The sequence below is a fragment of the Myotis lucifugus genome, unplaced genomic scaffold, assembly GCF_000147115.1.
Source record: "Myotis lucifugus unplaced genomic scaffold, Myoluc2.0 scaffold_10, whole genome shotgun sequence".
Classification (NCBI taxonomy): Eukaryota; Metazoa; Chordata; class Mammalia; order Chiroptera; family Vespertilionidae; genus Myotis; species Myotis lucifugus.
Window position 1 is genome coordinate 67,086 of NW_005871058.1, and position 21,137 is coordinate 88,222.

Below are 21,137 nucleotides of genomic sequence, written 5' to 3' on the forward strand. Positions count from 1 at the left end.
CACACTATTTTCTACATTAACAGTGGAATCAATTAAAAAATTTTTATACCATTAGAAAATGAAACCTGAAAACAAAACACAAGGAGAAAGAATCTCTCGCTGCAGAACCATAGTGATGTGTCATCCCCGAGGGACAATCTTTCTCACTGTAGAGAGAAAACGGATGAAAGAAGGCGACCTGCACACAGCACCGAGCTTGCTCGCACAGCTGATCAAAGACAGGCACGGAAACGCAAAAGTCTGGAAATCTAAGCGACTTTCCATTTAAAAACCAAAGAACTCACAGTGAACAACTCCAACCTATGGAACCGAAGAAGCGCTCATCAAGAGTTGAGCTCACTCTGCTTGCATTGAGCAGCCTAAGGCTTGAGGCATAGGGGGACCACTTTGGCCTTATGCTCCCCCTCCCCCCACTTCTGTCCATACCACCCAAAACTTTCCTCTACTGGCTTGGGAGGGATGAAGTATTGCCTGTGGTAGAATCCAGGATTAGAACCATTGCACGCAAGTTAAAGTTGAATTCATTGGATAAGGTACCTACCTCTGTTGCTTGGTCACTGTGGTGCTGTTTGATTTTGATTTTTTTTTTTTGGTTTTTGGAGGGGGTAAGAGAGGCAGTTTTTATCCTTGAAGAACTCAGATGGGCTAAATCAACCTAACCAAAGTATACTCTGCGGAACGCTAGCTCTGTGAGATGATCTGCAAAATAGAGAATTCTGGTCATGTAAGTTCAGGAAATGCTGCTGATGCAACGATCCTCTTGGGATTCGCAATGCACAGCACACATTCAGGGCTCCGAAAAGTCCCGCAGAAAGGAAACTGACTTCACTTCGTTTGCCAAGGATACGTGACCACAAAACTCTCATTTTGCATCACATGAACTTGACATCCCCTAGGACCTGTGTTCTGTAGAGCACACATTTTAAAACGATGGACAGCCTGTTTTGTCAGCAGAAGCCCTGTTTCTGAGGACAGTTTCCTTTGCCTGGAAATAGAGTTCAGAGTCCCAATTCCAGGGACAGCCGGAGACTGTCCCTCGACGGGTAAAACATGTTGCATAAATCTCTATCCATCCAGGGCAGAGTCGCTGCGCCCTTCACAAGGGGAGAGAGCGTGGAAGGAGGTACACAGCATTTATAAATAGCTCCGGCCACCTCCTCCCGGGCACACCTCACTCACATTCAATAAAATAATTTTCTCGGTGAGATGTGGCAGCTGCTGCTCACGGAGCTGGCTCTGAGCTTTATCATACAATTTTCATAGTTTCTGTGAATAAATTATTCATTTTTTTGTTTGTTTTAGAATAGTCTTCTCACCCCTTGGCTATAGGCTGCATGAAAAAACGAAACAAAAAGCAAAACTTACCCACACCCCAGCCCACCCCATCCCCTATTGTTAGAACTATTATTATTATTATTATGTACAATATCTGCTACCAACTCATTCACTAGCTGCAAGAGAGAGGTGGCTCAAATGTCAACCGAGACGTGGGAAATGGCTGCAGGTGAGGAGCGGGAGCAGGTGTTCATTAGCAAGGAACAGGAAGTGGGCGTTTCCAGCCTTCCAGAGGAAAGGGGTGTGAATTACCATCACGGAAGGCTGTCCTTGCTGCTCAGGCATGGCGATCACACAGGTGCTGATGGCCTCTTAGCCTTGGGAGGACTTGAGAGAGGGTGTGCATGTGCACGTGTGTACCCGGAGTCCACCCCTGACCTCCATGAGGGGTAGAAACGCCAGACCATTGCAAATCCCCGAGGGTAGGAATCCTGCCACGGTGTTATGTGGCAAGAGTAGGAAGCAACATGGAGACGTGGGTGCTGGGCTGGAGATGGCAGGAGGTGGCACTGGAAGCAGCTGAAGCTCCCCTTCCCTCACCCATAGCAGACATCACTAATCGATCACCGCACTCTTCCAAGCTGTGCCTGGCAAGTCTATTCTGGGGTTAAAGGTGGACACTACCAATACCTTAGAGCAGGCACAGGATAGGAGATATTTTTGCCATCTATTGTGTGGGTCCTTGAGCTTGGATGATGCACCAGGTTCGGGGGCCTGCTCCAAGCATGTGGTTTTCAAATTTGGGTCATAGAAAAATGCAAATTTATAGGGGTCATGGACCTGCTCATGAACAGCCCAAGATAGCGGAGGTTTGCTAATTGTCAAGCTGGATACTAGGTGTCCATGTAAAGCTTCTTGAGGGCCGAGACTACTGGTTTTGTTCAATGCTCTATCTGCAGGGCCTAGAATGAGGCCCAGCACATAGTAGTTGCTCAATAAATACTTGCTGACTATAAAGCAACAGCCATTTCATCTTCATCACAACTGGCACTGCCAGTTAAAAATTTCTTTAGAAAAGCTTATTCTATCCGACTATTCTGGTGGGGGGAAAATAAAAAGCTACCATCAGCTCTCTCCTTGGGTAAAAAAAATCACATTTCTTTAGGGCAAGGGACTTTGGGGTTGATTGAAAATCGGTGTGGAATTAGTCCCTTGCAAAGGTGCCTCTTTCCGTTTATTTCTGGCAGAATGTCAAGCACGGTGGCATCAACACACATCACAACGGCTCTTATCACACAGTGAGTCTATGAGCGGCGACTGAGAACATTCACGCCCCCAAGTGAGCTAGAGCAAGCACAGAATGAAACACAGATTTCTTATGCTGCCACACCAAGAAATCTCTACAGACACTATGCTTAAATAACTATAAATAATATTAATTAGAATTTATGGAATGCACAGTTCATGGAATTCACCGGAACACAAGGAAACCTTTGAGACAGTGTTGCAGTACTCATGTCTAAAACCAGGGACACCCACAACTATTCCCCTGCAAAGACAGCTGTCCTTCCCTACCAAGGATTTTAAATAATTCTCACTATGCTGCTCGCAGCATCATCCCCAAAGAAATATTAATTTACAAAATAACCCAATATTCATATAATTCTTTTGACAAATAAAAATCTTAAATTAAAAAGCATGATTCTCTCCCTCGTCCCCCCTCCCCCGACCCCAGCCCCCCACCCCCACCCTCCCCTTTATTCCAATTTCAGGTAGCTTGGCACTGAGTAATTGAACATTAAAAAATCGAGTTTGTAGACTTCGTACAGCTGCGTTTGGTGCTCCGAGCTGATGTTCTGGAAGAACTCCGTGGTCATTTCGTCAGTAGTTCTTGTGGACTTGGCGTAGGTGGGGAACTTCAGGTAGCTGCCCACCCCCGCCAGCTGCAGGACGTAATTGGAATCCTCCTCCAGCGTCTCGTACTTGCCCACGAGGTCGTAGTGGATATGGCACGGGTGGCAGAGGGAGTAGACGGTCTGCCAGTGCTCGTTGAAGGGCTCCTCGCGCTGGGTGTGCGGGTCGATGAGATAGGCCACGAACTCCTCGAACTTGACGTCGTCGCCCTTGCGCAGGGCCTCCTGCGTGGCGTTCTTGCGCTGCCGCTTGATGATCTTGGTGCCGTAGCGCTTGTGGAAGGACGTGTTGTACTTCTGCGTGAACTTGTTGCGGTAGGCGGACACCAGCCGCTCGAAGGGCTCGCGGACGAACAGGAACTTCATGTAGCTTTTCAAGCGGTGGTTGATCTCGGGGATGCTGTACTGGTTGAGGGTCTTCAGGTTGGCCGAGACGTGCGCCTCGTTGGCCGGGATCTCCATGGGGTCGCTGTACTTGCCCCGCCCGGTCAGGACCATCATGAGGCGCTTCCAGTTGGTGCAGGCCACCTTGGGCACGTAGCAGTAGATGAGCTCGTGGTCCTCGTCCACCACCAGGTGCTTCAGGTCGTTGGGCGTCAGCACCCGCCGCTTGCGGCTCACGGCGCTGTTGGCCCGGCAGGTGTCGGTGACCTGGTCCCGGCGCATCTGGTGCAGGACCGCGCTGTTGGACAGCTCGAGCTGCAGAGGGGACACAAGAGGGAGGAGAATTCAGGACTCGGGCGGGATGTTTGCACTGGGCCACAGGCATCACCGTGACGGCCGGAGCAGGCCACTGAGACAGCCAGGGGACCACTAAGTGGCCTACGTCTCTCATCCCTTATTCTTGCTCTTGGTTCCCCCATCCTTCCTTTGTGGAATAATATAGTGATCAACTCTATAACGTATGCATCCCCCTCTACGTTGCTACAGCTACATAAATACAGTTTTTCTTTTTTAAATATATTTTTATTGATTTTAGAGAGAGGAAGGGAGAGGGGGAGAGAGAGAGAGAGAGAGAGAGAGAGAGAGAGAGAGAGAGAGAAACATCAAAAATGAGAGAATCATTGATCAGCTGCCTCCTGCACGCCCCCTACTGGGGATCGAGCCTGCAACCCAGGCATGTGCCCTTGACAGTCTATCCACTGAACCAAACCGGCTAGGGCTATACAGTTTTTCTTTTCACTGTACAACAATTTGAACCGTTGTTGATTTATTTAGTATCACCAAGTACCTGCCATTGTGCCAGGCATCATGCTGCCAGGCACTGCAGATGCAGTAATAAAACAGCACAATGAGGTAACTGCCCCTATGGAGCTTCCAGTCTTGCTGGGAAGAACCAGGAAAGGGAGGCTCAGAGAGGTTAAGTTACTAGCTTGAGATCACACAGTGAGCAACACACAGTCAGTATTCAACTCAGGTCTGCCTGGCAAACAAACCCGCCCGCTTTCGATTCCAGCACCCCATCTTCTTGAAAGCAAGCAAGCACGGAGGGCTGACATTTGATTGCTCTATTTTGATGCAAGGGGCGTGGGGGGCACTGTTCCTCCAAGCCCGTCACTGTGGACATCTGTTGCTTGTTGCTTCCTCTGGCACCAGGGCCTCGATTTTCCTCGGGGAACCTGTTCTCCATTCTCAGTTCCCTTTTCTCTCAAGCTGCCGAGCTGTGTGGATGGCCCCTGGAGTGTGGGGACAGGGAGGGGCTGGGCTGGGAAGGAAGGGTGCAGAGCAGAAAGACACAGGGATGTATCGGGGTGACATCATCTGAATACCTAGGTCTGTACGTGGCTGAAACCAGACCCCCGACTCCTGGGCTTTTGTTACATTAGTTAATACATTTGCTTTGCTGTGTGAGGCAGCTGGAGTCTGGATGATATTATTTGCAACCAGAACATTTGGGTATTTGCACGTGTTGCCTTTGAGCTTTTCGTTTCTGCCATATTCATCTATCCAGTCAGATGTGCGCAGATCTAACAGTGTACAAGGCCCTCACTCTATTCTGCTCCCCTGGGAGATACGACCTTTTCCTAAAGGGCTCACAGGCTAGGAGGCACCAGGCCAGAGCTGGCAGCCTGCATCGGGGCCAGAGGGAAGATGTGTGTGCTCCTCTACATTCTAGGAGCAGAAGTTTCTCCCCAAAAGGCCATTCACTTCCAGGTGGAACCAGTTCTCATGAACCACCTAGAACAGCGGTTCTCAACCTGTGGGTCGCGACCCCGTTGGGGGTCGAACAACCCTTTCACAGGGGTCGCCTAAGACCATCGGAAAACACATAGATAATTACATATTGTTTTTGTGATTAATCACTATGCTTTAATTATGTTCAATTTGTAACAATGAAATTGGGGGTCACCACAACATGAGGAACTGTATTAAAGGGTCGCGGCATTAGGAAGGTTGAGAACCACTGACCTAGAATAAGAGACAGGAGACCAGACCACCTTGGTGCGCCCCCATCTTGGCCTCCAACACCCTATTGTTGCAGGCCAGCCCTAGGTCATGGAATTCACTATTTATTTTGAACAGGAAAGCGATGACCTTTGCATACCCTGACTTCTTAGCGGATCTATCCCTCACCTTAAGAACGTTCATGCCATTAAAAACGAAGCAACAGATTGTCCTAAAGGAAAACAGAAGGACCAGGAAGGAAAAGGGGCCATCAATTTTGCCCGTTTGAATCGCTATGGACAGTTTTGAAGGCAATAAATTATTAAAAGAGCAGAGAAACGGGGACTCAGCACGCCTCCCACCTCCGCCGCCCTTTTCCCAGCTCTTTTCAGATGGAGACAATTCTCGGTGCCTTCTGCGTCCCCAGGGAGGGAGCATGTCAGTTAATACTGCATTCAGGACCACAAAGCCGTGAAAAATAGAAACGATAGCAGCGTATCGCTTTACGTCCAATTGTAGAGACAGAAAATAACTCAGTGGGGCTTTGCCATGTGGTATCTGAGGTTTCTTTCTCTCCCATTTCCTTCTTCTCCGCGCCAGCTGGCGTGGCGAATGGCACACCTGTAGCAGCGAGTCCCTGAGGACTCGGAGGCCAGAGTCAAGAGAACCAGCGCCTTCTCAATCGAGAGACACAGCCGGGCCCCTTCTAGGAGGAGGAAGTCCACCTGGGCCTCCAGTGTTGAACTGTTAGACAAACTATTTTTAAAAAATATATATTTTATTGAATTTCTACAGAGAGGAAGGGAGAGGGATAGAGAGTTAGAAACATCGATGAGAGAGAAACATTGATCAGCTGCCTCCTGTACACTCCCTACTGGGTATGTGCCCACAACCAAGGTACTTTCCCTTGACCGGAATCGGACCTGGGACCTTTGAGTCCGCAGGTAAACGCTCTATCCACTGAGCCAAACTGGTTAGGGCAGACAAACTATTTTTTAGAACTTCTTATTTTAAAATAAATACAGATGGGTGTTGGTTTAACTTATTAAAAATACAATGTTACTTAAAATATGCACAAATATAATATGCACAAGTAGGTATACGTGACCCAAACAAATGTGAACACTGAAATGGACAATATTAACTGACGGAGGATGTTGTTTTACTGGAACCGAAGTCCTGTCGGAAGCGTGTCAGGCGGTGGCTGTCTGCTGGGGCAGGCTCCCGGCCAGCTGATATCCATGCCCCTGTGCGCACGAGGACTCAATTTTCCCACCACTTCTCATTTCTAGTTACTGTAAAACCCAGCCCCCTGTAACACCACAAGATCTTTACTCGCTACAGATTCATCATGTATCTACTTTCTGTCTCTGCCCATTTCTAATGACCCCCACAGCGATTTTTAACCTTTTTTCATTCATGGCACACATAAACTAATTACTAACATTCCACGGCACACCAAGAAATAGATTTTTTGCTGACCCGACCAAAAAATAGGTATAATTTTGATTCACCCACACTGGATGGCTATTGTTGTGTTGCCTGTTGTCATTTTTTTTTAAAACTTGACAATCTAAGAGAAAAGAGGTCAGTGCCCTGACTGAATAGTCAGGTGTTGCATGTTGTAAAAATTCTTTCGGCACACGGGTTGAAAACCACAGGCAAACAGCGATTTCTAACCTTAAAAACGTGCAAATCTGGCCCTGTCACTTCCACACTGGTCCCAAGCAAGGCTCACAGGAGCTCCAGTAACAGGAATAACTCCAGCAATGGACAAGTTCCCTGAGCATCACCCACAGGGATGGGGCGACAAGAAGACAGGACATGAAGAGGACTCGCTGATGAGCAGTTTGCTCCCTTGTCACTGAAAGAGAACACCTGTCTTTCCCAGCCATGTTTTATCAATTCCACTCAGCAGAGGTTTGTTGATCTGGTAACTCTCTGAGCTGTGAGAGGAATCTCCTCTTTCACTCCCTTTCCTTCTCTCTTTTTTTTTTCTTCCTAAAGGTATTTGAAGCCACCATGAAGGACATAGATGCAGAATAAAACTGAAATAGAAAAAAAACAAATATACTAACTACACGAGCTGTGATTAAAGACCTCCCTCGGTTGTGGGCTTCCTAGTAGCAAGGGCAAAAAGGGAAATGTGATTAAGTCTTGTTTTTGTGCCCAGAAAGGAGAAGCATTCCAGATGCTTGGGGCGAAAAATGGACAAGATTTTAAGAAATTTCAGTCAGCGAGGGAGGTTCTTGGATTCCATTTTCTCACTTTGGAGTATTCAGAGGGTTGCTTGCCACAGCTGACTGAATACCAATGTTACTATTCACTACCGTCTAAAGTCCACAGAACGTTCCAGCATTTACAGAACACTTTCGCATACGCCATCTCATTAAAGAACCCACTGGAACTTCTCCAGAGCCTGCTAAAAGAAGGTTTATATTTAACACACCAGACCATGTTTCCAACCACATGTCATTTTTGGGGGGCTGGCTACCGCCAAGTATTAATACTTCATGTTAGTGGTTCTCAACCACCAGCACACGTGGACATCACCTGCAGGGCTTGTGAAGATGCAGTTTCTGATTTGGTGGGTCAGGGATAGGCCTGAGAATCGACATTTCTAGCAAGTTCCCGAGTGTGGAAATTTGCTCGGGCTCCCATAACAGAATACCACACACACTGGGTGGACGGCACAGCAGGAACTTATTTCTCACAGTCATGGAGGTGCAGGCAGGGGTGGCCTCTCTCCTTGCCTCGCATATGTCCTCCTCCTTGTTGCTCGTCACCTGGCTGTCCCTTCCTCTTCTTACAAGGACACCAGTCCTACTGGATTAGGGTCCGCCCTAAATGGACTCAACTTAATCACCCCTTTAAAGGCCCTGTCTCCAAATCCAGTTATATTAGAAGAGCCTGGGGGATGGGACTTCAACATGTGAATCTGGAGTTGTGGGGAGCTCATCCCACCAGGGGAGGCGGAGGCTGCTGGCCCAGGACCCCACGTTGAGAATCACGGCGTTGCACTGTGAGGAAAGGACTGTGATGTGACATCCCTCACCCATTCGTAGCTTTTCCTAATTACAGAAGACGGAACCCGGGTTCGTCGTCCACTGCCAAGAGCGTCCCAGATCTGCCTTCAGTTCCAGCCCCGATCCCCCCGCCTCCCTTTCATCTCCTGAAAGTATAAATTAGGCCAGAGCGAGGGCTGGTTCTAGGAAACTGTGGACACGGCTGCAGGCTCCCGGCTGGGTCCTGCCTTCTCGTTTGGATGCCTATTTTTAATTTGGACATTTAAAAAAAGGCATCTATAATCAGTGTAGGTACCACATTTAGGGGCTGTTTGAAAAAGTCTTTCAAACTTTCTGGCGTTTCATCTTAAAAGGAAGAGAAGCTGGTTGCCCTTAAATTAAAACATCTTCTGTGGTGTTTACATTTCTCTCACACATGAGGACCCAACCGGAGGAGGGAGCAGCCTCCCAGAGAACAGTGGCATCCCAGAGAAAACGGTAAATTCGGAGGCATCAGGTGAGGGGGGCTTGGCCAAATCTGCCATTAACAACCGTTAGCTTGGGCCCAGCCTCGGTTTCTCCACTTGAAAATCCTAATACAAACTCCCCCACCCCACAAGCCTCTCATTGCTGGACCATCAATCATCCTGTGGCGTTTAGGATGGGGGAGGGGCAGAGGAGACCCTGACCGCCTGACTTGCTGTGATTCTATCATTTCTTTCAAGTACAGAAATTCCTTAACTCTCATGAAAAGGGCAACTCATGAGGAATCACTGGTGCAACCACACCCACAGCAAAAAAGAGGTACACAGTATAACTAAGCATACTAGCTACTATTTACGTACTATGTTCCAGCCCCTGTTAATGGTTAGCATTCTAAATAAGATTAGTGTTCCCAATTTATGGATGGGAAAACTGAGGGGCAGGGAGAATAAGTAATTGGCTGACGATCAGGCACTAGACACTGGGGTTCAAATCCAGGCAGCCTGTGCTTTGAGACCACGCACTGTGCAGCCTCCCCCGGTCCGAAGACCCACCTGGGGGTCACCAGCCCCAGGGCAGCCCTGAAATTGTGGGTCTTGACCCTGGCCACTCACTGGGACCACAGGGGAGCTTGAAACTCCAGTGAGGCCTGGGCCCACCTCAGAGATCTGGTGTACCTGCTCTGGGTGTGCTCAGCTCTGGGGATGCTACAGCTGCCCAGGCGGGGACCCCTGCCTGAGCGGCTTCAATGCCACAAGCTACAACCTAAAGCACAGACTGGACGCGAGCAGGGACCTGCATGTGACCTTGGGCGAGTTGCACCTTCCTGGTCCTCAGATCTAATGGAAACGGGCTTCCCACTCAATAGGGCCAGAGGTCAAAGGTCTAGAGCAGTGGTTCTCAACCTGTGGGGCGAGACCCCTTTGGGGGTCAAACGACCCTTTCACAGGGGTCGCCTAAGACCATCGGAAAACACATATATAATTACATATTGTTTTTGTGATTAATCACTATGTTTATGTTCAATTTGTAACAATGAAAATACATCCTGCATATCAGATATTTACATTATGATTCATAACAGTAGCAAAATTACAGTTATGAAGCAGCAACGAAAATAATTTTATGGTTGGGGGTCACCACAACATGAGGAACTGTATTAAAGGGTCGCGGCATTAGGAAGGTTGAGAACCACTGGTCTAGAGGGTCACGGGTCTCGGATGTCTTCGGGTGTGTCCATAGGGAACCACTGGGAATCCTAGAATGCTTAAGCTTCCATGTTTAGAAAAGAAAGGAGAAAGATATTGGGCCTTTAAAGAACCAATCTGGTCTGAACCTGCTGCAGAACATAAAGCGTTCAGGAAAGAGGTGATTCCAGGTTAGTTGACATGAACATTGCCAGAGGAATTGGTTTTTTAGGATTTGAACCCATCACAAAGGGAAACACCTGTTTGATTGCAAGGATGGAATCTCTTTCCAAAGCAAACGGAAGGAAAAGGTGCAATGGGTGGGAAGCCCTAGGACAGGAGGCGGGGGTGCAGGAGACGTCTTGTGGGGTGACCCAGGGCTGGGCACTGACCAGGCTCAGCTGACAAGGTGAGCCACGGCTCTGAGCTCCGTGGGCAGAAACAAGCGAGTCCAGGAAAACCTCGCTGTAAGGGATTAATTCAGGCGAGGGGCGTCTGTGAAAGCCAAAAGTCCGTTATATAATAAGTAGGTTTTCCGAATGCGTCTGTTAAAAAATTGACAAATTAGTTAATTTACTTGTTTTTACTCATGCAGACACATTTGTGTAATTAAAGTTAAGTATGTATGAAACGTTTAATTTCATAGAAAAGTTTCCTATACGTGTCACAGTAATTTTATATTTATACTGAATAGGCCTAGTAAATAGGCATTCCACAGTCGCCACGAGTAAACAAATGCACAGGGCGGGGGCGTGGCTCAGGGGGCGTGGCCAAGCGCACGTGGGAACATCAGCGGCTGCAGAAAGTCAGGTCGGGAGACAACAGAACCCATTACCCTTGCAGTGCGGTGTGGTCACGGGCTAGTCATCCCCGAACGTTGTTTACGGGCGGCACCTCTTGGATTTAAATATGTAGACTTTAGTTGTAGATATGTAACATTTATTTATGTCGGCGAAACTACTACAGTGTTTTTTTCCAACATATGGCCTATTCGCTAAAATGTGTTAAAAACAACACTGAATTAATAACAACACAAATAACCTGTTAATTCAAGCAAATCTTGGTTAAAAGCATTTTAAAATTAACAAGGTGTTAATTTCCGAGTATGACATAGGGACCAGAAATTTTGTCTGTTAAATCCAAAGTCGGTGAAATCGAGGCCCACACATGGAGGGTTTACTGTAGAGCAGTGGTTCTCAACCTTCTGGCCCTTTAAATACAGTTCCTCATGTTGTGACCCAACCATACAATTATTTTGGATGCTACTTCATAACTGTAATGTTGTTACTGTTATGAATTGTAATGTAAATATCTGATATGCAGGTGGTCTTAGGCAACCCCTGTGAAAGGGTCGTTCGATCGCCAAAGGGGTCGCGACCCACAGGTTGAGAACCGCTGCTGTAGAGGGTCCTTTTAGGCTTGTGGGTAAGGTACTTCTTTTGTGTGCAGGGTTTGAATCCGGTGACCTAGGTTAGGGTCACAGACTCAACTGCCCTCCAGAGTGGGCAGGGCGTCCCTGGGCCACTGGGAGGTGGGGGGATGCACTTCAGCCTTACCCATGTGGTCATGAGGGAATGGGACCCCGTCTTTGAAGATCTTTCAGTTTCTGGAGAGAAGCCAGAAAACCAGACTGTATGTGTCATCCCTGCATTCTTTAATGTTAGCTACAATTGAAATAATTTTTTTTCTTAAATGCTGTGGGCCAAGCTGTACTTGTTGGGGCTGGGTTTGCCTGCGGGCCACCAGTTGGCGCCCTCACCCAGGCATCTGAGGATGGGGCCAGGGAGGAGGGGCCCTCGCAGAGTCTCTGGCCCAGCTGCCTTGTTCAGGGGGTCAGTGCGGGACGGGGAACTGGGTGGAACAGGCTGACTGCAGGAGCTCCAGAGTGCAGCCGTCAGCAGCAGGTACTGAGAGAAACCAGTGGAAGCTCAGCTCTCAGCCCCTCCCGCCGCCCGCCTCACCTGCCTCTGCAATACTCATCGCAATTTACACACTTATTCTGTGTGTCTCTCCCGTCTAGAATGCAAACTCTGAGGGGGCAGTTGGCTTCAGTTTTTGGTTCAGTCTGTATCCCCAGTGTCGGCACATAGTAGGCCCTTAAAGCAGCAGTCGCCACCCTTTCAGACCTCACAGACTACCAGTGATCCATGGACCACTGGGTGGTGACCACTGGGTGGCGACCGCTGCCTTAAAACTCTGTGGAATGAATGAATGCATGCCCGAATGAATGACTGGGGGACGGCGGGGATTTTTAAGGCCACCAAATGCCTGCTGAGGCCCGCAGGCTTCCTGCCCCTGCCCCTGCAGCCCCACCCCACCTTCCCACGGAGGGTTTCTGGCACAGATCCTGCAGCCGAGCAAGAGCTCAGCATCGGCCCAGCGGCCGGAGGCCAAGAGAGAGGCAGCTGAGCTCTGGGTGTCGGGTGGAAATGGGCTCCGGTGACCGCAAAAGCCTTGGCTGAAGGGGGAAACTGGTACTTTCCACCCATCTGGCGAGGCCAGGAAACAGGAGGAGGGAAATCGTGAGAGGGGGTACGGGCACCAAGGGCTGCCCTGGGGTTTTGGCGTGGGGTGCAAGCTGCCAGGGCTCCCCTCCAGCCAGGCCAGGTGTGGCTCGAAGGCCTCCTTTCCGTCTCAGATCAGCTGTTTGGGCTTCCGGACGCCTGGGAGGGTGCGGGAGGGGCACAGGAACAGGGATGGGGTGGCTGCCAAGCTGAACTGGCCTCCGATGAATGGTGGCCCGGAACAGGGACAATGGTGGGGAAGGGATGCGGCTCCCACACTGCTGGGGAGGCTGGGTTTCCTGGGAAATCAGGAGTCAGAGGGCAGGCGGAGTGTGCACCTGCTGATCGAGCTGAATGCTGGCAGGAGAGAGGGAGGAGGGTGCCGCTGCGCAGCCTCAAACTGCCGAGGGCGCCCCAACCCATGCGCCTCCCCAAGGGCAGTGCTATTCAGGGGCAGGGCGCTGTGACACCCCCAGCTTCTCCATCTGCTCTCTCCCTCCTTGGACCAACGGGCTCTGTTGGCTCTTCCTGCTTCTCTTCCCAGACTCACCAGAATGTTCTATTCATATTCTGTCCAAATCACTTGACCTTTTCAGGCTTGCTTTCCATCTGTAAAATGGGGACAATTAGAGCGTCTACTTCTCTGGGTTTCTTTGAGGGTTCCGCGAGAGCCCACCAGGAAAGCACTAGCCTGGCGCACAGAAGGCACTCGGTCAACAGTCCTTCTCTTGATCACTGTACGTATTAGAGGGTTGCTTCCTAAGTGGCCGGCAGCATAGCAGGCATATTGCTCCGCCTTCCTCTGCCTCATAGCAATTCTCCATCTTCAGGGTCGCTAAGAATCACCGCTGGTGTTTGGTACAATGGGGACTCCTGAGAAATTGTGACTCAGTGGGTCTGGGTGACCTAGGTACCTGCTCCTGACCACGGCCCCGGAGGAGGGATCCTGTAAGGCCGCTGGCCCCGCGTCCCACTGAGAACTGCTGAGGCAGCATTTGCTTTTACAAGAGCGGGTCTGCAGTGAACGTCCAACACATTTGTCATCTGTGCGAAATGTCTGGCTCGCGGCCATTCAATATCTCGCTGACACAGAAGACAGACAGAGGCAATCGGAGGCAACGTGGATTGGCAGCTGCTAAGCACATCGGTGCTCTGCGGAGCAATTTTCTCGGTATGCAGAGATTAGCTATTCATATGTACCAGCAGGCTCTACAGCGTGTGTTGGAATGTCAACGTGAACTATGGAGAGATCCAAAAAGGTCACCTTACTTCTTAATCAAGTAGCACGTTTCAACCGTATCCCCTTTCCCTATTGTCCCAAAGGTACCCGCGAGCCACTCTCTCGGGCTTTCATGGTGCATGTTTTGTGTTTCTTTCTTTCATAAAGAGGAGAGGCTGAGCCAGCTCTGCAGATGGGGCCCCAAACCCTCCTCCCACCCCTGCCCTGGAGGCACTGCCCTCTCTCCCTCCCTCCCCACCCCCATCCCCAACACACCTGGGCCCCCACGGAGCCATTTCCACCACCTTGACCTCTTTGAAGCTGCTCCACCCTGCTCAGAGTTACATCACTGAGAATGAAGGGAGTTTATCTCATTTCCCTCCTCCAGGGCCTCGGACAAGGCCTGGGCATCTCTCCATCCAGGTGCCAGGCATTCAGTGCCCAGCACTTGCAGGGCTTAGAAAAGGGTGAACAGCCTTGTGCCCACACATTAGTGCCGTTCCAGCACGAAGATTTTTTGTCTCAGTCACTTCACTGCCTCTCCCTCTCCCAAGGATGGTCCACTTGGGAGCTTCCTGGAAGGCCACCGTCGAGCACTTCAGGAGCAAACACATCTAAATTCACCTGCTGTGTTTCTCCTGTGAGAAACGTACAGGACTTTTTTTTTTTATATTTTATTGATTTTTTACAGAGAGGAAGGGAGAGAGAGATAGAGAGTTAGAAACATCGATGAGAGAGAAACACCGATCAGCTGCCTCCTGCACATCTCCCACCGGGGATGTGCCCGCAACCCAGGCACATGCCCCTGACCGGAATCGAACCTGGGACCCTTCAGTCCGCAAGCTGACGCTCTATCCACTGAGCCAAACCGGTTTCAGCCAGGATTTTTTTTTTATCCTGGGCTGCCTCTCAGGTCACGTCTGGGGCATACAAATACACGTAACACACCATACGTGATGTCCTGGGGCCCAGACATGAATAAGACGCCCTCAAGTTAAGATCATCAGAGTGCAAGCATCCTTGTCCCAGAGCTTTCGAGCGATTCACTCCCCTAGAGTCTTAGGAACTCCGAGCTTTGAGCTGGAAAACACCTTTGCGATCATCTGATCTCATGTTCTGATGTGTAGATGGCAAAACTGAGGCCCAGAGAGGGAACTCCCGGGAGCGGCAGCCCTAGGCCTGGACCCCGTCTTCCCTTGTGGGTGTGGCTGCTGTATATAGAGAGAAACATCTATTGTGAAGAGTGGAATCTTCTCGTTTCATCCACCCAGCAGCCCTTGTTGATGGCGTAGAGATGAATTCAGGGACAGCATGAGGGGTGGTGCCCAAGTGCCATCCACGTGGTGTTAAACCACCTCCGTGAGCTATAGAAGACGTCCTTGCTACCTTCTACCAACCTAAGGGCAGTGTTTTGGTGACACACGTGGGGTCATAGTCAGTGGAAATTCTAACACCAATTTTGTTTTTAAAAAAGAATAGTGACCTTGTTTGGGCCAGTGGAAGGAAGAATTAATTTTAGGATAGAATTTTTAAAATCTTCACCAGAGGATATATTTATTGATTTTAGAGAGGGAGAGGGAGGGAGGGGGGGGCGGAGAGAGAGAGAGAGAGAGAGAGAGAGAGAGAGAGAGAGAGAGAAGAGAGAGAGAGAGAGATATGTGAGAGGGAAACATGGATCAGTTGCCTCACATACCTGAAACCTAGATATGTGCCCTGACCAGGAATCGAACTGTAACCTTTTGGTGTACAGGATGATGCTCCAACCAACCGAGCCATCCAGCCAGAGCCAGGATAGAATTTTTATAGAAAATTAGTGCCTCCCTGAACCCATTAAATAGACACTGAGCAAACATGGAGAGCATTTGGCTTCTCACCCTGCCTAGGAAGCCGGGATTCTGCTGAGTTGACCTGACACAGGGGTCGGAGGTCAGATGCTGGAATCAGGCCGACACACCTGGACGTGACTCCTGACAATACCCCTGACTAGCCACGTGACCCAGGGGCACTCACCCATTTCCACCCTCCCCGCCTCAGTTTCCTCGTCTGTAAGGTGAGGGTTGATAGTAGCACACACGTCACAGGCTGTCATGAGGTTTAAAAGAATAAGGTCTGCAAAGAATCAAGCATATCCCCTGGCCTGCAGCTGCTCTTCATGCACAGGCAATTAATAATCAAAGTTAAAGGTTCTTTCCCCTGAAAAAAAAAAAGAGGCAGAGTGGCGTTAAGACACAGGCTCTGTAACCAGGCAGCCGGGACTTAAAATCTGGCTCCACCACCTACCGGAGGTGGACCTTGGGTTAGTTACTTAACACGGGCCTCAGTATTCTCATCTGTAAAATGGGCATATAAGACAGCACTGACCTCCTAAGGTGCTATGTGATGCTGAAAACAGCTTCCTTTATGTTCAATGCACTGGGGGTGTGCAGGGGATGGCACCAGAGGCATCACTCATCTTGCATTCAGGCCAAGGTGGTTATGAAATGATCAAGAAGTCCCTTGCATTCACCTTCCTTAACTAAGCCTCCGTACCAACAAGGAGGGAGAGTGGCTGATGTCACTTGTCACTTCCCCTGCCTTTCCAGGGTGGAGGCCAGATAGTGCTGAGTACAGGGCGGGGCGGGAGAGAAAGCCCAGGCCCGCATGTGCCTGCACGCCCGGGCTCTGAGCGCTGTGGAAGGGCTGACACCTGGCCTCTGCCAGGCAGGCACACGTTGTCTCTGGCCCCCAGACCACCCAGCCTGCTGCCTGCAGGCCCCATCTGGCCCCTCGGTGGGATCTGGATTGGTCAGCCCTTTCCCACTGGCCAGCCGGTCGCTGACCTCCTGGTCTTATGCTCCATCCCTTGGGAGGTCACCTCAACCTGGCAGCTGCCCCCAACCTTTTCTTTACTCATCAACAAGGCGCTGGGGGTGATGGTGAGAGGAGGCTAGTGCAAAGCAAGGTAAGGTTTGTCTTCGGGGAGACACATTCTAACAGGTCACAGACGAGGAAAGGAAGACTTTACAATGCAGTCTGTGTGGCAGCTGACAGGTGCTAACTCAGGGACTGGCAGTACCTGGTGTCGGACTCTGAGACCTTGCACTGGCTAGCCCAGAGGCCTGGGGCTTTCTTAACCTCCTCAAGTCTCTATTTCCCATCTGCAAAATGGGCAAACAATAGCCCCTGCCTCAAAGGTGGCCGAAAAGATCAGATGAGTTATAGTATTCACTCAGCATGTAAGTCAAGCATGTCAAACTCGCGGCCCACGGGCCACATGTGGCCCACCCAATATAACGGTATGTAAGAAACATTTTAATAAAAATTTTGTAACTTAATTTTTACAATATCCTGTTATACATAATTAATAACGAACTACAACGTTTGCTCATGACTGATTGCTATAATCGTGTTGCATTCATTTCCCTTACATGCCTTACGCGCAGGCGCACCATTTCTCTCCACTAATACTAGCGGCGAATATTTTAGCAGCCGACTGCCACGTCATTAGTCTTGGACTGACTTGTTTGGTGTTCGCAACAGGAAATATTTCGCTTTCAAAGAACAAGAAAAATAGGTTTATTTGTATTATGCTTATTAATTTGTGCAGTTATTCAGTGTCTGCTAAGTTAATGTTCAAGAAAACAGATTACTTTTTATTAAAATGTTCTATTATTTTATGTTAACGATGACTCATTTATTTCAGCCCTTTGTATTCAGCATGTCTCTATCGAAATAAACCTACATTTCTATGAAAATTGAAGCTTTTGTTTCTTTGCGGCCCACATCAACGTAAACCTTGTTTATGTGGACCGTGTGAGCCTTTGAGTTTGACATGCTGATGTAGGTGCTCAGTCACCTGGAGCTCATTATCTCACAGGCGGGTGTGAGGCTGGAGTAGGATCAGAGCTCAGACGACGCCTTTCCTTGGTGGGGACTGATCTCCCCTGGAAAGGGCAGCTCCTGCGAGGTCAGAGAGGGGAGACGGGAGCTGGGCAAGAGAAGGCCCGGGAAGCAGGGGGTGGCGGGGGAACAGGAGGTGCAGACACAGCGTCAGGGACCCCAGGGCACCTGTGGGTGGGGCTCGATGGCTGTCCCTGCACTGGCTGCACCCAAAGTGGTGGAGCCAGGCCGACCTGTGAAGCTGTATGAGCTGCGGGGCCCACGGAGGCCGCAGCACCCCACAGCCAGGCCTTCCAGAAAGGAAGCTTCGCAGACATGACGACCCCGTGGAGCGAGGGAATCTCTTTTCATACACTAAGTGGCATTCTCTGAGACAACACAGCGAACAGAGAGCGCCAGAAAGCAAGTGGGTCAGGGTCTGGGGAGGGGAGCCGGTTCCCTGAATGAATCTACTCCCTGTGCTGGCTGAATCCTCCATCGGAGGCCCTGCAGCTCCAGGGAACAAAGGCACCTGGGGGACGGCGGGGGACAGGCCGCCAGCCTTCCCAGGGGAGAGCCATGCCGCCCTCCTCCCGGCTCACCTTCCCTGCCCCGGCTCCAGGCTGGGCCTTGGGAACAAAACCAGGCAGAAAAGGATCCCCTTGCCTCCATTTCTTCGGAAAAATGTAAAAACTAGTCACTCAAAAGGAGGCAGGGATGTCTCCAGTCTCGTGTCTCTTGCACTGCCCTCAGGAAGCACTGGGCAAAGGGTCAGTGTGAGGTCTGGAGCAAAACAGAATGATCTAGAACAGTGGTTCTCAACCTCCCTAATGCCGCGACCCTTTAATACAGTTCCTCATGTTGTGGTGACCTCCAATTTCATTGTTACAAATTGAACATAATTAAAGCATAGTGATTAATCACAAAAACAATATGTAATTATATGTGTTTTCCCGATGATCTTAGGCGACCCCTGGGAAAAGGGTCGTTCCGACCCCCAAAGGGGTCGTGACCCACAGGTTGAGAACCGCTGATCTAGAAGAATCTGGACCAACTGACCACTCATTAGCAAGTCCATGACCCCAAGGTGGCCTACAAATTCACCTGCAGGCTCAGGTGGAAGAAAACCAGGTGTTGCATTCACTGAGGTCAATGTTTAGTGAGCACGCGCCATGTGGCAGGGGAGGGACCGGGTCCCGCGGGCATCACATATGGGGGGGCGGGGGGACAGGGATGGACCAGGACGACCCCAGGCTGGAGACGGGGCTCCGTGTGGCGGTGGACTCCTGCCTGGAAGTGGACTGAGAAATTAACTGGTACTTGGGGGCGCCTGCCTCTTCATGGGGAATTCTCTATCCTTCAATGGAGTCGTGGGTAATCAGAGCCAGAGTGACAGCCCGAGGGCCAGCTGGCCAACATGGAGTGACAGCGATGCTGACGGCCACGCCCACAGCCCCAGACCCGTGCTGGCATGCACCTAACTCTCTCTGATTCTGATAACTCTGTGCCGTGTACACTGACATCTCCATTTTACAGGTAAGGAAACTGAGGCCCAGAAAGTTAAGCAACTTTCCAAGGTCGTCGGCCTATCTTTGCTCTTTGACCCAGCTTAGCTGTCATATTTGCTTTGTTGAGAGCCACTGACATGCAAGTATGGAAGCCCAGCTTCATGGTTTAAGAATTCTTGTCCCACACGGGCCTCCTCACAACACTCTCCACTATGCCTGCATGTTTTGTGCCTGAGTGCAGTCCGTGTCACACGGGACGTGCTGGTGGGACCTGTCTGGTGAAGGGACGGGAAGGTACTGGGTGCCCACCATGGGCCAGGCATTTGCTAAGCACTTGGCAGTCACTGTGCCAATTAATTCTCACAATAACCTGAGAAGTGTTACCCCCACTTTACAGATGAATACACTGAGGCTCAGAGAGCTTACATACAAATCTCAAGGCCCACAGCTTATAAGAGGTGGGGCCTGGGTTTGGCCCTGGTGGTCCAGTTCCGGAGCATGGACCCTCTGTCTCACACCAGTGACCCCCAGGCTGACCTTCAGCTGCCCACCTTTTCGACCTCATGCCCACTGGGAATGGCCTGGACCACACAGGCTGGTCCACAGCCCGGGTGCACCTCACGGGGCAGGCAGGAATTCTGGGCGCATGGAGACATTCGGGCAATGATTACTGAACTAAACTCTTAGGAAAGGAGCTCTGATTAAATACCCTTCCCAGAGTTTTGAAAATTCCCATAACTAGTTAGCATGTCCCATAAAAATCATCTGTCAATGGTGTTAAAGGGAAGTCAAACTTTCTTCTCAAAGACACTACAGGTTTCGAGGGTGTAAGCCTCGGGCATGGGTTCTGCCTTCTTGTCCCCAGAAGCCATATTCTGTTCCCATCGAGATCCGAAATGAAGACGCCTCGCTCAGCAGAGGGACCCCTTTCTCCCTGGGTCTCACAATCGGATTTTCAGGGTGTCTCACATGGACTTCCAGCACATCCACAGCTTTGTTTAGGGAATTACAAGGGGCCTGTCTCCCACGGGCACCTGGGTGGAGTTCAGAACTGAACCAGCCTCCAGAAGCCCGGGCGTGGCCAGCTCAGGGCAGAGCAGAGCGGTCACAGCCATCCATGTGGGCTTCCCGGGGTGCCCTGGAGGTGGGGCCCGGGCCGAGGCCCACCTGCTCCCTGGGCTCCGCCACAGCTCAGTCAGCCGGGTGCTCTGCACACAGGCCAGGATCCAGAAAGTCAGGGCATTTTCTCTGAGTTTTATAGAAATTTCTACCAGAAACATCTGGAAATACATGGGACAAGTCGGATGCCTCAGGATGAAGCTCCGGCTCAGCCAGGCCCGGCATTTGCTGGGTGAGCCTGAGTCACTGACCTCTTCCCAGCTGCCTTCTCTGCAAGATCTCCCTCTCTCTCTCCCTCCCTCCCTGCCTCCTACCTTTCCCTCCCTCCCTCCCTCCCTCCCTCCCTCCCTCCCTCCCTCCCTCCCTCCAGGGAACACAGCACACTCAGTTCATCTGGGTGGTTGAACTTCCTGCCCTTCCACCTGGGACGCTCTTTGCCCAGACCTTTCAGAGACACGAGGGCAATGGTTTTGCAGGGAGGCCTCTTCCCGGGGAAGGCAGAAAGCCGGGCCTCACCTTCCGTTGGTCCTCACCCAGCCATGTCCCATAGGAACCCCAAATCCAAATATCTGAAAGCGCGTTGTCACCCGCCTCTTCCCAAGTCCTTGTCTCCCGGGCACGGCACTGCTCTCTGCCCAGGTGCCCTGCCAGACGCCTGGACATCTGCTCCCCACAGCCTGG

General features: G+C 50.5%; 1 protein-coding gene across 2 annotated transcripts in view; it reads right to left on the bottom strand.

Annotated features, from left to right (window-relative positions):
* Positions 1 to 3,023: 3,023 nt before the first annotated feature.
* CHST11 (carbohydrate sulfotransferase 11) overlaps positions 3,024 to 21,137 on the bottom strand; it is a 218,949-nt gene continuing 200,835 nt past the window's right edge. For both annotated transcript variants that reach the window (XM_006084054.2, XM_006084053.2), the window contains exon 3: positions 3,024 to 3,887. In XM_006084054.2, coding sequence (XP_006084116.1) covers positions 3,033 to 3,887 — 855 coding nt within the window. In that variant the 3' untranslated portion in view covers positions 3,024 to 3,032. The remainder of the gene's footprint in view (positions 3,888 to 21,137) is intronic.